The sequence below is a fragment of the Geotrypetes seraphini genome, chromosome 17 (genome assembly GCF_902459505.1).
Source record: "Geotrypetes seraphini chromosome 17, aGeoSer1.1, whole genome shotgun sequence".
Classification (NCBI taxonomy): Eukaryota; Metazoa; Chordata; class Amphibia; order Gymnophiona; family Dermophiidae; genus Geotrypetes; species Geotrypetes seraphini.
This window is the reverse complement of record NC_047100.1, coordinates 37,622,483-37,638,479: the sequence shown is the minus strand read 5'-3', so window position 1 is coordinate 37,638,479 and position 15,997 is coordinate 37,622,483. Positions and strand designations below refer to the sequence as shown.

Sequence of the window (15,997 nt, the reverse complement as noted above, 5' to 3'; positions counted from 1 at the left end):
TACTGTGTGACAGGAAGGATTCATTACACTTTGTCAACGTCTGAAATCTGTGAAACTTGTGTTACGCTTTAGATCTTTCTTTTAAAGGTATGTTTGGATAATACTGTCACCACAGAGAAAGAACTGGACACTGTAGAAGTGTTGAAAGCGATTGAAAAAGCAAAGGAAGCAAAGAATAAAGCAAATAACGCTAATAAAAAAGTGAGTTTGATGGTAAATTCTTGGCTTATGTGACGTTTGTCAGCAATGAAACACATTATCAGTGAGGAGCTGAATTCAGTAGGAAAATAAACTTTTGCCTTCATATGTGTATTTGATATTATCCCAGGACAAGCAGGCAGCATATTCTTGACTGATGGGTGACGGCACCGACGGAGCCCCGGTACGGACAATTTTAGAGTGATTGCACTCTAAGAACTTTGGAAAGTTCTAGTAGGCCGCACCGCGCACACGCGAGTGCCTTCCCGCCCGACAGAGGCGCGCGGTCCCCAGTTTCTTAGTTTCCGCGGAGCTAAGAAGACGCGTTTTTCAACGGCCGTTGAAATTTTTTCTCTACGCCTTCCCGCTCGCGTAAACCCTTTTGGCTCTATTGCCTTTTTTTTTTTTATTTTATTTTTGTTAAAAAAAAAAAAACAACCTTATTTTTTTCTTCAATTCGGTTTTTCCCCGGCGGGGCCTACTGCCACCATCGAGGCCTCGGCCTTCGATTTGGCGGAAGCCGTTTTTACTTTCATGCCCCCTCAGCCAGGTTTTAAAAAGTGCCAGCGGTGTGCTCGGCCTATATCTCTCACGGACCCGCACAACTGGTGCCTACAGTGTTTGGGTCCTGAGCATCAGGCTTCCACCTGCACCCGCTGTGCCACGTTGAAAAAACGTACTTTGAAAAATCGCCAGATACAACAGCGATTACTTTTCGGTGCCGATATGTCCGATCCCGTACCATCGACACCGGCATCGGCACCTACTTCTTCGACGCCGCGCAATACCACACCGGCGTCGCACCCAGGTAAGCCGGCTAAGAAGCCTTCCCCGCTGGAGCGTCCTCCGGTCTCTATTGCAGCGAGCCCAGTCCTGCCGACCGTGAAACGCCAGCAGAAGCGCTCCGCCCCGATTGAAGTGAGTCCTTCGACCTCGGGCTCTTCATCTTCGGGGCGTTGAGCGGCACCGCAGGTACCGCAAAAGAAAAAGGCGGTACCGGTGCCTTCTTTGGATGAGCGTATTGCCGCCGTCCTCCAAGTGCAGCTAAAGGAGCAGTTACAACAACTCCTTCCTGCTCTATTGGCACCGAACCTTCCGGTGCCGGTCCGATCTGAACCACCGGTACCGGTAGTAGACCAACCCCTATTATCTGCAGCATCCGCTTCGGTACCGGTCCACTCGGCCTCATCGACATCGATGCCTGTTCTTGCTCCGGAACCGAGAGCCCAGCATCAGTCAGTACAGACTTCGGCACCGGTGCAACCGGTAACGTCTCCCGGTACCATATCGATGAGGTCGGGTAAGTTGGTGCGCAAATCCCGGCACTTGGAACCATCCACCCCAGAGTCCCGAGACCGTAGTTCCCATATCAGGGACCCTGATCTGTGGGGTGACTCTGAAGAGCCCTTTCTGTCTGAGGGTGAATGTTCCTCAGATGAGGATGAGCCTGCTGTGCCTGACCCATCCTCTCAACATGAATCCACATCTTTCACTTCTTTTTTGAAAGACATGTGTGACTCTCTATCCATTCCTTTGGAGGCTGAATCTAAAAAGTCTTAAGCCTTTTTAGATGCCCTTGACTTTGATCAGCCTCCAAAGGAATTTTTGAAACTCCCTCTTCATGACATTTTGAGGGAAACTTTCTACAAGAATCTAGAAACTCCCTTAACGATTCCAGGAGCTCCCCATAAGTTAGATTCATTGTATAAAGTAATTCCTATTCCTGGTTTCGATAAGCCCCAGCTTCCGCATGAATCTCTGCTTGTGGAATCTACTCTTAAAAAGTCCACAGGGGCTAGTGTCTATGCTTCTGTACCTCCTGGCAGAGAGGGCAAAGCCATGGATAAATTTGGTAAGAGGCTCTACCAAAATGCAATGTTGGCTAACAGATCTGGTAACTATGCTTTTCATTTTTCGTTTTATCTTAAGCATCTTCTTACCACCATGGCTTCATTTGAGAAGTACCTTCCTCAGCGCAAACAGCAAGCTTTTCATCACTGCTCGTCTTCTCTGTTTCAACTACGTAAGTTCATGGTTCGGTCAATTTATGACACTTTCGAACTTACCTCCAGAGCAACTGCGATGTCTGTGGCCATGTGTCGCCTTGCCTGGCTTCGAGTATCCGAGCTCGATGTTAATCATCAAGATCGGTTAGCCAATGCCCCATGCCTGGGGGATGAGCTCTTTGGGGAATCCATGGACTCGACCATTCAAAAGCTCTCTGCCCACGAAACACGCTGGGATACCCTGCTCAAGACTAAGAAAAAGCCTCCTCAGACTCGGCCTTTCAGACAGCAATCGGCTTATCAACGACGCTATGCAGCTCGCCCATTGCCAGCAGCTCTCCAGCAACCCAGGCGTCAACGTCAACAGCAACGTCAGCCTCCCAGGCCACAGCAGCAGCAACCTGTGAAGCCACCTCCACAACAAAAATCGACACAGCCCTTTTGACTGCATTCTCCAAAGCATAGCCAGTGTTCCAATTTCTACCCACCTACCTCAACCTATAGGTGGTCGTCTCTCTCTTTTCCTCAGCCGGAGGGAGGTTATCACTTCGGACCAATGGGTCCTCAACATCATCCACCACGGCTACTCTCTCAACTTTCAGACCCTTCCAGCTCAAAGCCTGCCAAAAGAGTCTGCTTTGAACACTCCTCAGTCTGCCCTCCTTCTTCAGGATGTTCAATCCCTCCTCCTTCTAAACGCTATAGAGGAAGTTCCTCTAGATCAGCAGGGACAGGGATTCTACTCCCGTTACTTTCTATTTCCCAAAAAAACAGGAGATCTCAGACCAATCCTAGATCTTCGCGATCTCAACAAATGTTTAGTCAAGGAAAAATTCAAGATGCTTTCTCTGGCCACTCTTTACCCTCTTCTCAATCTAGACGACTGGCTATGCTCCCTCGATCTCAAAGAAGCATACACTCACATACCGGTCAATCTGACCTCCAGACAGTATCTCTGCTTCATGATCAATCGCTGTTATTATCAATACAAGGTGCTACCATTCGGTCTTGCCTCCTCTCCAAGGGTGTTCACAAAATGTCTCATTGTGGTGGCTGCCTTTCTACGCTCTCACCACCTTCAAGTCTTTCCTTATCTGGACGATTGGTTAATCAAGGCCAATTCATCTCAAACAGTGCTCCTGGCCACCAACCAAACCATCCTGTTTCTACAACTTCTGGGGTTCGAGATCAATCTACCCAAATCTCATCTCATCCCCACTCAGAGACTTCAATTCATTGGAGCGGTACTGGACACAGTCCTCATGAGAGCATTCCTGCCATCCAACCGTCTTCAAACTCTTCAATCTCTATGTCAGCAGGTGCTTCCACAACGTTCCATCTCTGCCAAGCAAATGATGATACTCTTGGGTCACATGGCCTCCACAGTTCATGTCACACCCCTCGCACGTCTTCACCTGCGCACTCCTCAATGGACCCTTGCTACCCAGTGGTCCCAAGCGACGGATCCTTGCTCACGACACATATCTGTGACATCATCTCTTCGTCAGTCTCTACAATGGTGGTTGATATCCTCAAATCTCTCCAGAGGTCTTCTGTTTCATCTACCTCCTCATCAACTTGTCATCACCACCGACGCCTCCCCTTATGCCTGGGGAGCTCATTTGAATGAATTCCAAACTCAAGGGCTTTGGACAGCCCAGGAAATGAAACATCACATCAATTTCCTGGAACTCAGAGCGATGTTTTGTGCCCTCAAAGCCTTCCAACATCTTCTCTTTCCTCAGGTCCTCCTGCTGTGCAAAGACAATCAAGTTGCGATGTACTACATCAACAAGCAGGGTGGGACAGGCTCTCGCCTCTTGTGCCAGGAAGCCCAGAAGATTTGGACTTGGGCCACAGATCACCAACTATTCCTGAAAGCTATCTACATTCAGGGAGAACAGAATTCCTTAGCGGACAAGCTCAGCAGAATTCTCCAACCTCACGAGTGGACACTCGATCCTGTAACTCTACAGTCCATCTTCGCTCAATGGGGCACTCCTCAGATAGACCTCTTTGCAGCTCCTCACAATCACCAGCTGCCCCTATTCTGCTCCAGACTCTACTCTCCTCACTGTCTGGCAGCGGACGCTTTTCTTCTGGATTGGTCCAATCTATTCCTGTATGCTTTCCCTCCTCTGCCGCTCATGTTACGAACCTTGTTCAAGCTCAAGAGGGAACGAGCCACCATGATTCTGATTGCTCCACGGTGGCCCAGACAACATTGGTTCTCCCTTCTACTTCAACTCAGTTCCAGAGAACCCTTTCTGCTTCCACTATTTCCTTCTCTGCTTACGCAGCATCAAGAGACCCTTCTACATCCCAACCTCCAGTCTCTACACCTGACAGCTTGGTATCTCTCGGGCTGACTTCATATGATTCTCTTCTGTCTCAGCCCGTTCGTTCTATTCTGGATGCTTCCAGGAAACCAGCCACTCTGCAATGTTATCATCAGAAGTGGACACGGTTTTCTTCTTGGTGTCTTCTTCATCATCATGATCCCACGTCCCTTGCAGTGGAGACATTGTTGGATTATCTACTTTCTCTGTCTGACTCTGGCCTCAAATTTACATCCATCAGAGTCCATCTCAGTGCTATTGCTGCTTTTCATGAGCCAGTCCATGGAAAACTCCTTTCAGCTCATCCCCTGGTCACCAGATTCATGCGAGGTCTTTTCAATGTAAAACCACCTCTTAAAGCACCTCCTGTGATCTGGGATCTTAATGTGGTTCTCTCCGCTTTAATGAAGCCTCCATTTGAACCTTTGGCTACTGCCACTTTCAAATTTCTCACTTGGAAGGTACTTTTCCTTATTGCGCTCGCCTCTGCCAGGAGGGTCAGTGAGCTCCATGCACTAGTTTCTGACCCACCTTTCACAGTCTTTCATCATGATAAGGTAGTTCTACGTACACATCCAAAGTTTCTCCCTAAAGTTGTCTCTGAGTTCCATCTCAACCAATCCATTGTTCTGCCTGTCTTCTTTCCGAAACCTCACTCTCATTCTGGAGAACAGGCTCTGCATACTTTGGACTGTAAGAGGGCTCTAGCTTACTATTTAGAGCGTACGAAACCCCACAGATCAGCTCCCCAACTCTTTCTGTCCTTTGATCCGAATAAATTGGGACGTCCTGTTTCTAAACGTACGTTGTCTAATTGGCTGGCAGCGTGCATTTCATTCTGTTATGCTTAGACCGGACTGACACTGGAAGGTTCTGTCACGGCCCATAGAGTCCGAGCTATGGCAGCATCTGTAGCTTTCCTCCGTTCCACTCCTATTGAGGAAATCTGCAAGGCTGCTACTTGGTCCTCAGTTCATACTTTTACATCTCACTATTGTCTGGATGCATTCTCCAGACGGGATGGACACTTCGGCCAATCTGTTTTGCAAAATTTGTTTTCCTAATGGCCAACCTTCCCTCCATCCCTCTTTTTGTTAGCTTGGAGGTCACCTATCAGTCAAGAATATGCTGCCTGCTTGTCCTGGGATAAAGCACAGTTACTTACCTTAACAGGTGTTATCCAGGGACAGCAGGCAGATATTCTTGCGTCCCTCCCACCTCCCCGGGTTGGCTTCTTAGCTGGCTTATCCTAACTGGGGACCGCGCGCCTCTGTCGGGCGGGAAGGCACTCGCGCGTGCGCGGTGCGGCCTACTAGAACTTTCCAAGTTCTTAGAGTGCAATCACTCTAAAATTGTCCGTACCGGGGCTCCGTCGGTGCCGTCACCCATCAGTCAAGAATATCTGCCTGCTGTCCCTGGATAACACCTGTTACGGTAAGTAACTGTGCTGTATGAACCATATACTTGAAATGTACATTCTGGCTGTGGAAAAAATTTGGGCAAGCTGCTCTATATGGATTCCATATATGGCACCGAAAGCAAAGTTTGCATGCCGATGAAAGATGAATTTCATGTCCATGATTCAGACCACAAGAAAAAGCTAATGCAAACTATACTACACTGATGTTATATCTTTGAGAAAGAGAAATATTATTCACTTTCAATTCTAAGTATTATAAACTATTTATATAGATAGATTTAGGATCCGATGACGATTTAATACTTAAAGCTTTGTTTAATGAAATTTTATTTAAAACTAAGTGGTGTTTCTGAGGATCGTTGAAATTCTGGAAGGGTGTTATATCACAAGGGATTTTAAATACAATTATCCCTATTTTTTGCGATGCACGCATTGTCTTGTGTTGATTGACCTTCTTCCTGCATGCTATTTTCTAGCCCTGCATGCCTAAATCCCCTAGTGCAAAACTCGAAAGGAGGGTTGGCTGGGGTGTTCTAAAAATGTGTTCACGGAGTTACAGAATAGTGCCCAAACGTCAAGAACTGGCTGCCGGCATTTTCAGCTGATGTAAATATCGGCACCCAAATATGGGCTCTATGAACTTGATTCCGTATCATGCGGCCAAAGTTGCATTCATAAATCTGATTTGCATGCGTAACTTAATTGTTCAACAAGCCAGTCAGCGCTGATAATTGCCAATTTAACAAGTAGTAATTGGCACTTAAAAAGTTGCATGTGTAAATTCGAATATGTTCTATAAAGTGTTGCATGTAAGTTCTAATGCACATCTTAGGCTTAGGTATTCAGGCCTGGTTTTCACGGGCACAGATGGTTGTGCCTAAATGATAGTCACAGACGGACACCACGCATGATTCTGTGAACTGCTCTTAACTCTGGAGGCAGTTTATAGAATTGTGCTAAGCGCCTTCTTCTTTCCAATTTTTTTTAGCTGACACACATAGAATTTGGCCTTAAGATCACAACTCGGAACATCCTTTATTGCAGTGGTTCCCAACCCTGTCCTGGAGGACCCTCAGACTAGTCGGGTTTTCAGGATAGTCCTAATGAAAATGCATGAGAGAGATCTGCGTATAATGGAGGTGCCAGGCATGCAAATCTGCTCCATGCATATTCATTAGGGCTATCCTGAAAACCCGATTGGCCTGGGGGTTCTCCAGGACAGGGTTGGGAACCACTGCTTTATAACATAGGTGTCAGTCGGTCCTCGAGGGCCGCAATCCATTTGGGTTTTCAGGGTTTCCCCAATTAATATGCATGAGATCTATTAGCATACAATGAAAGCAGTGCATGCAAATAGATCTCATGCATATTCATTGGGGAAATCCGACTGGATTGCGGCCCTCAAGGACTGACTTTGACACCCCTGTTTTATAGACTAACATTCCATGCCAGTGTTTTCCAGGACCCAAATTTGTGCACCATTTACTGAATCCAGGCCTGTATGTGTGTTAGAGACAAGGTGGGTTTTTACTTCATCTTGATGTACTGCAGTTGCTGACTTCTGTGGCAAAAGACTAAACGCTCCTTGTGAGCCACCTTGCAAGCAATGTTAATCCATCATCTGGGAGCATTGGGCCAGTGGCCCATCACTTAAAGGGGCCAGCATCTGGTAAATTGGTAGGCTCCTACACCCCCCCTCCCCTTCAAAGGAAGACCCTGTTGCAGGGCAGCGCAATCAAACCCTACCCTCCAATAGTACAAAAACCTTAGGGTCTAGAGAGCAGGCAGGAGCGAGCCCTAGTAGCTTCTGCTGTTTCCGACGCTGGGATCCAGAATGGCAATGGCAGCCCCTACCACTAGTCTTACAGTGCTACCGCTAGTGTTCAGGATTTCTATATAAGGAATCCTGGTGTCTCCACTGGCAGGAGCAACTGGGGATCTCTCTTGCCTAACCCCTAGACACCAGGGATTTTATTAGGTACCAATGGGGTGAACCTGTAGGGGGCCCATGGGTGGCGTATACTGTTGGCGGTGGGCGAGAATTTGCGGGAGCCATTCAGGAAGCTGCTCAGCACAGAGCAGCAGCGCCAAAGAGTGCCCCTGCTCGGTACTGCTCAGCGGCTGAAGAAGCCAGAACTCAGGGCAGCCATGGCAGCGGCCAACCGGGTTAGCAGCGGAGCAGGAGCGCGGAATGCTCGTTCCTGCCCACTGCACCTCTGGACCACCAGGGATTCCAGCAGCAGAGGAGGTAGAATGGACAGGGCAGGGAGAGGGGATAGGGGTGGAAAACCTGGGAGGAAAGGGGGCTGTGAGCAGTGCCTGGCAGGGAGGGGGCACTGTACACGCACATCAGTAAATATGGTACATGGGTACATTTATAGGGATAAAAAAAGGGAAAGTTTAGCCATTTGTTTTCACTCCAGAAATGTGAAATTCATAATACCTTCTGTTAAATATTTTGAGTTGGCATAGAGGGATCTCATTATTGCTTAGTGGAACAGTCCTTTGATACGCTCCCATATGAAATACCAGAGTGTAGAAAGAACATGGGTCAAACGATCCTTTATTCTGGAATGTTTAGTCATAATGGGAGATAACGTTGTACAAGAATTAAGACCAGGACTTCTCAAAAATAGTATAGGGTACAATATTAAAAACGAAGGTTTCTATTCTTTTCTATGTTCTTTAAAGTGGAATTGTTTATCCTTGCTTTGTGCTTTGCTGCTGTTTTAACCAGTCCGTGCTTTCTTCATCAGCTCAGTGAGGACTCTGCCACCAGCTCCAGCTCATCTCTTAATGCTCGTTCTTCCTCTCCTTCTCTGCCTCGTCCTATTAGCTCCAGCCAAGGTAATCATGTATGTATCGTGCTGCTGGGCTAGTTCTGCTTTTCTGGGCTACGTGTGTGAGTGTTTCTGAACAGGGGTCTTGTCAGTATCGGCTAAAGCATGGCTTTTTTGCGGTGGTTTTTTTTTTTTTTTACAGTTTTATACTGCTGATAGGTATTGAGTAGAAATAAAAACGGAACAAAAAAGAAAATAACTTCATATATTGTAGTCCAATAAAAAAGTAGTTATCTTATTTTCTTTTTTTTTTCTGTTTCTTATATTGCAAAGTGGACTAACAGATCTACCTCACTATTTTTTCCAATGGTGTTAGATGTAATAATAACAGTTCATATACCGCAGGACTGTGAAGTTCTTTGCGGTTTACAATGATTAAAAGGTGTTACAAATTCAGTAGAGTTAACAAAGTTAAAAGCTAGTGATTAATAGTTCTAGAAATCAGTTATGGTGGAATAAGATTGTACAGGTCAGTTACCTAAATACTTCAGGAACAGAAATGTTTTTAGGTGTCTCCTAAATTCCCCATAAGTATTAGTGAGCATAAGGAATTGTTCCAGATCTTTACCCCATAATGCTGCCTGATATGTAAGTTTCAAGTTTATTAAAAGTTTGTTGTACACGCAATATCAAATACTTCAATGCGTATGACAATTTAAAATTGGGAGACAAAATAAAACAATTTGTACACATAAACATACAATGTATCTATTCAAGTAATTAGTGATACAAAAGGGAAGAAGGGTGAACTACAATCTTTAAGGAAAGTAAAAGTACATTTAAGGAAAAACAACATCAGGAGGGTAATGAAGAATGTTTAAAAAATATGACTAAGTCTAAAAAGAGGATAGGGGAGGTTGTGACCTATAAATAAGGGTTGGTTAAAATTAGGCATTTGAGCCTGGGAGAGAGGATAGTCTAGTCATGATAAAGCAAAGTAAAGGGAAGATGGACAGAAAATAAATAGAGGGAAATAGTAAAAGGGTGAGATTTCTTTTGCATGTTTTTATCCTCAAGGATTATGGTGATTCATATAATGCAGCATTATATATTGATGAATATAGTGTGAATGCTGTATAGTATAAACAAAGATCCCAAGCAAAATAAGATTCATATGTATATATACACACTTTTTTTTCAATAGATTCATAGTGAGTATTATTTCAGCATATATATTCTAAAACATCCTGCAAGGTGTTGCAGAGCTTCCAAATTTTCCAGCTCTAAACTGTCATTCTCAATGCTGGGCTTAATTCAAGAGAAAGACTTGCTACTACACTTTCTTGCCCGAGGAGAGCTATTCTGACAAGGATATTTGCGGAGTTGGTGACAGCCCAAGCTGACTGTAAGGCCTTTGACATGGAAGAGCAATTGATTGAATCTAGAGCTCAGGAGTAAACTTAAAGCATCTCCAGAACCAGCAGGATCTTCTACTGGTACACAGAATGTAAAATATGCTTTTACCTGAAACCAACCAGCTCCTTTTTCATCAGACTGGCTTTGGAGATACTGACTCATGTGCAGTAAAAACCACTTGCCTTCCTTTTGGTCCAGTCATCTTCTGAAAATTCATCTTGGGCATAAAAGTATAAGGCTTGTGCTCTTCTTTTTGGCCATGTATAAGAAGCATGGACCATATTTTCACCACTTGCACTATCCATCGTTCGTATAATCAATCATTCCTTTCATATCTCGTATGACCAAAGGTCCATCAAGCCCAGTAGCTCATTCTCACAGTGACCAATCCAGGTCACTTGTACCTGGCCAAAACCCAAGGAGTAGCAATATTCCATGCTACCGATCCAGGGCAAGCAGTGGCTTCTCCCATGTCTCTCTCATTAACAGACTATGGACTTTTCTTCCAGGAAATTGTCCAAAACATTCTTAAAACCAGCTACGATATCCACTCTTACCATGCCCTCAGTTTCAAAAGTTTTGGATATGGACTGCTGAAGATAACCTCAGGGTTTATTTCTTCTGATTGTGGCATGTTCTTTGGGTTATGATCTTGATAGAACTTGCAGAGGTTAGATTCTGTATTTAGAACTTTGGATGAGCCGTCCCTGCACTCAGGAGTTTGCTTCTACTGGGCTTCATGGATGATATGGATCCTGATTAGTTAGTAAGCATAGGACTTAGGCAGCATTGAGAATGAACAGTGTTCAGTTTTTTTTGTTTCCAAGGCCTATAGTTTTTAGTGGCAGGCCAAGAGTATATTTTATAGCAAAACATGAAATTCTGCGGCTAAAAGTTGAACGTTCCTTTTCAATACACATCTCAAACAGTGCCTAACTTTAAATCCTTTTTTCTTGTCATCTGCTTCCTTTCAGGTACTTAAGTATACTAATGGTCTCAGACCTTAGTTCTTTCATAGAAGACAAAAGGATTTTTGCATCTTAAGTTGATCATGATGATCTGCCTGCTCTATATATTTCTATTCATGTTAGCCAGACTTCTGGCCGAATAATGAAGTTGTCTGTCGAAAGCAGGGACGGCAAGCCACATTTAGTGGGTAACATGACTTGCACTGCCCTAGATTCTTCAGAGTTTTTGTGGAAAGTTTGAGCATGTGGTAGAGGCTTCCTGTATACCACTGGATCTACTGCTGACCGGTTTTCTTCTTATCTGTTGAAGGAAGAAGGATGACAATAGCTGAACTACGACCACTGCCATTTTGGGATCTGACTATTTCTTTGTCTTCAGTGGTTTTATTTGCCACTGATTTTATATTTTCTTTTCTCTCAGGATATATAATGCTTTCAGCTTCTTCCAGTTTGTCATTTTAATTACGTTTGAATTTATTCAGGCTTGTATTACATGCTTTATCTGCAGTAATGAATGAGAGCTTGAGTTATCAGCTTCTTCAAAGTCAGGTCTCAAAAAATATCATCTTCACTCGTCTGTAAATTAGAATATTGGACTTTTCACACTCCCATATTACATGTATGAAAGTTCCTTGGCTTGTTTTGCATTTATTGCATAGATCATTCTTCCCATACTGTACAGTGCTGCCATCTTATGTAATATAAGTATTGTAGATAATTGAATTAAATTATTTTATACTTTGCATTACTGGATATTGTTTTGTCTGTTCATTTGCCTCAATCCATGCATTCATTTCAATGAGTTGTCTGACCATTTTCCCCTTAGACAAGGGTTTATTGACATAGCATCAATATCTTGTTTTCGTTTTTTGCTTTTCTGTTTTGTTCTTTTCTACCGTCAGTATTTGCTCCTGTGCTGTCTAGTTAGCTGCTGTTATTGCTTGAGTACGCTGTGTGTTATTTAACCCACATCATACGTATGTGTTTAATCTGTAAATGCTCACAAAACATCATTTTAGGTACCTTGTTATCTTTTCTATTTAAACTGGTGAAAGTGGGTAATAAATAATACTAAATGTAAAAAAAATTCCACTATTATATTTGAGAGCACTATCCCAACAGAAGAAAAAGCCTCAGGTTTTGTTTTAGGTACAGCATAAATGCTCCACCCACATCATCGGCAAAAACCATCCGAGGGGAATGTGCAAACACCACACACTTTATTAGTGCAGGACTAAAGTAGCAGTTGCCTCTATATTGTAAGGAACTAAGTGATATTTAACTAATCGCCGACGTTTCACAGTGACAAACCGTTTCTTCAGGGCATGCAAACTTTCACTCTCCTTTACGTTTTGAGTTGCTTGCTCTTTTTCACATGCATAATAGGCCTTAATTTTGATTTCTATAATGGGATATGGCTTTTCTTTTCTAAAGTTTCATTCTTGGTCTTTTTCGGTTCACTTGGTCTTCCTGGAAGCAGCCATATGAGAAGTTTTGGTGGAATACTCCAAGAGCACACCTTTGATTTCTTGTTAAAAAAAAAAAAAATCCAACCTCAAGTCGACTTATGTTTTTTTAGAGAGATCCAAGAAACAAGCCATTGATTTTAAGAGCTATCCAAAGTGTACCAAATAAAGGGTCCTCATGGACCATCGCACTGAGTGAGAAAAGATTATAGCATCTCTGGATGGATGTTGCTTCTGCATAAAAGTACTTAAAGTAGTTTGGGTTTAACAGGAGAGTCTCTGTCTTCAAAACTCTTCATAAATCTCAATAAAATCTCTTAAGAAGGTAAATCAAGTTGCCAAATCAAAATGTTTTAGTGGGCAGGTCCCGTCAAAGTAATGCACGCCCACCTTTTCTCAGCCCAAGAATAAGGCTTTTGAAGCAGGAACAAATAAACCCCACCCTACATTGTTCTCAGAAGGACTTAGAGGTCTAGAGTTGTACATTGAAGCAACCTATCACTTTGGCTCAAGACGAGGCATCACAGTCTTGTTGCATGGTTTCCATGATTCCTTTAATTGGGTAGTCATGAGTTGGAGTTCATTGGCTTCGAGTCTGGTAGCTCCATGGAAGCTGATTCCACATCAGAAGAGATGGCTGTGTTAGTACATGCTCTATTTTTAAATAATGAGAAGCTCCTAATTGGAGAACACCAGCATGGATCAAAATAAATTGCTTCCACCTCTTCTGTGTCTCCCAACAAGCATCAGGAAAAACAATAATTTTAAATCCCATAAATGGCTTTCTATTCTTAAAGTACTGTTTAAGCACCCAATCTCTGATATCAAAACTATTAGCAAAAGTTGCTCAAGGTAATCCAGAATCAGCCACTGGAATTTGAGAAGATTCCAAAGAATCAAGAGCGACATTCCCCTCCAATAGGGCTGCCCCATGTTGCTTTGGAGGTAGTTAATAAACCCAGAGAATAGATGGCATCATGGCTTGAGAAATCTGTAACTCTTCAGTGAAGTATTCGTTTCAACCTTTCCTTAGGAGAAGGGTTTTTGTTTTTTTTATGTTCAATATTTTTATTGGTTTATAGCAACACAGAACAATACTAAGAAAAGTAATAAAGCAAGAACATCAGCATATGTTAAACCGGGAGAAGCCAATGTCCAAGAGAGAACTGGTAATATACAAAACAGATGTGCAGGCAAAATACAGAAATAAAATGCAGAAAACAGTAGTACAAGGTACAGTATAGGATAGGGAATAAATGGAGAAAATGGTGCAATAGCATCAAAATACAGTGATGGGGAAGGCAACTTGCATGATACAGAGAAACCAGGCAATGTCAAAGGAGAAAGGAGCGTGTGGAGCAATAATCCAAAATGGGATCCCAAATCTCAGCGAATATGCGTTCATATCTCACAATTGCAGAGAAGGTTTTGTTTTTTTTAAATCCCCCCCCCCCAAAAAAAAAATTGGAGGGGCGTGGCTTAGCGCGCACACAAAATGGTCGTGTGATCGCAGCGCTCCTCTTACCTGGGCAACCGTTGAATAAATAAAGATTTCCTTTTAAACTGTTTTCGGCTGAAAACATCGGAGAGGACAGCGGGAGCATGGCGAGCACCCGACAGAGTAAGAGTGAAACCGGAGGGGCTGTGAAAAGGCAGAAGCAGGATCAAATTACCCCGAGTAAGGTTCCGCTTCCTGCTGATGTATCAGAGGAGTTAAGCAAAGCTGAAGTTATGGGGGAACTGAGGCAAATCAAACAAATGCTGACAGAGACTGTGAGTAATATGGCAGAACTGAAGGAAGAAATCCTGAATATACACAGGCAAATGGAAGTAGCTAATAAAAGAACAACAGAGTTAGAAGTTAAAATGGAGAGCTTAGAATGTGAAGGAAAAAGATGCAAAAATGACAGTTTGGAAATAATTCAATTGAAAAGTCAGCTGGAAGATTACGAAAACCGTGGAAGAAGAAAGAATATAAAACTTTTTGGAATACAGGAAAATTTGGAAGGGAAAAATGCAATACAGTTTTTAGAAAATTTAATTCCTAGATTATTGCAGTTGGATTTCAAACAGCCTTTGGAAATAGAACGGGCACACAGGATTCCAATAAAGAGTCTGGAAAATCAAGGGAGACCAAGACCATTAATATTCAAGATGTTAAGATACCAGCAAGCAATAGAAATTTTAAATGCTGCCAAAAAAGATAAAAACTTAAACTATAAAGGATCCAAAATATGGTTTTTACCAGACTTTGCTAAAAATACAGCAAATATTAGGAAGAAATTCCTTGATCTGAGATCTCAATTAAAGGAAAAAGGATATAAGTATGGGTTATATTACCCAGCAAAAATGAGGGTATCTTGTGAGGATAAATCTTTGTATTTTGTTGATCCGGAAAAACTAAAGACCTTTCTTTCAAAATCAGAACCTATGTCATTTTAGCACAATGGGTGTTAAAATGAAGGGATAAATACTAAGACTGGATTGGTGAATATTGAACAAAAAATTAAATATAAAGAACTATGGGACTTTTGTTTCTTGGAAAAAGAAGAATATGCAACAAAGAACAGGAAATAAAAATGAACAAGTGAAAAAGAAAATAAAAGAATGTAAAGAAGAAAGTAGAAAGAAGGATAGACTGGAAAGACATTAAAGTGAAGTTATTAGACTGAACTTTTAGGAGACTGAAAGATGGATGGTTGGAGTAAAGAATGAACAAGAAGGATTAAAGGACTGGACAAATTAACACAAAAGGAAAAGTGAAGACTGAATAGGAAAATAAATAGATGTGAAGAAGAAGAAAGCAGGACTGATAGACTAAAAGGATATTATAAAAAAAAAAAATGAATGACAATTGGCAGTCAAAAGTCTTTAAGAGTGGATGGATGGAGATAAGAAATAAATATGAAAGTTCAGTTTATTTAATAAGTCAGAAAAGGAGAAAGTAAAGAATGAAAGGACAATAAGGAAAAGATTGCAGAATGGACTAATGATAGAAAGGACAAGTTATATGATATTTAAATGCAAGTAAAGGAAAGAAAAATGAATAATATAAAAGAAAGATACATAAGAATTTATTGGTAGCTGAAGGAATGTAAAGATTGATGTTGTGATAATATAGTTTTAAAAAGATTGGATTTAATTTGGAGAAGAAGAAATATAAAAAGGGAAAAATTATTTTGAAAATGAAATACAAATGTTTAAATACAAATAGGGGATAAACTTATAAAATTGAAATTTTTTTTTAACAGAAATATATGAAAAGATGGATATTTGTTGTTGGATATTTAAAGGAGGATAGGAGAAGATGGATTAGATAATATAAGATATAGGAAAATGATACTTTTTATTAAATATATGACTATGATAGAATTTTCTTGAATGAAATAAAATGTTGGGGGAAT

General features: G+C 42.2%; 1 protein-coding gene across 10 annotated transcripts in view; it reads left to right on the top strand.

The window, feature by feature from the left end:
* The window catches only part of NISCH (nischarin), a 149,533-nt gene that overhangs the window by 82,396 nt on the left and 51,140 nt on the right, over positions 1 to 15,997 (top strand). For 7 of the 10 annotated variants that reach the window (XM_033925916.1, XM_033925919.1, XM_033925915.1 and 4 more), the window contains 2 exons: positions 88 to 201; positions 8,720 to 8,810. In XM_033925916.1, the coding sequence (XP_033781807.1) occupies positions 88 to 201; positions 8,720 to 8,810 (205 nt within the window). Of the gene's footprint in view, positions 1 to 87; positions 202 to 8,719; positions 8,819 to 11,133; positions 11,876 to 15,997 lie in introns of those variants that run through there. The other 3 variants (XM_033925924.1, XM_033925922.1, XM_033925923.1) reach the window with 3 other exon arrangements.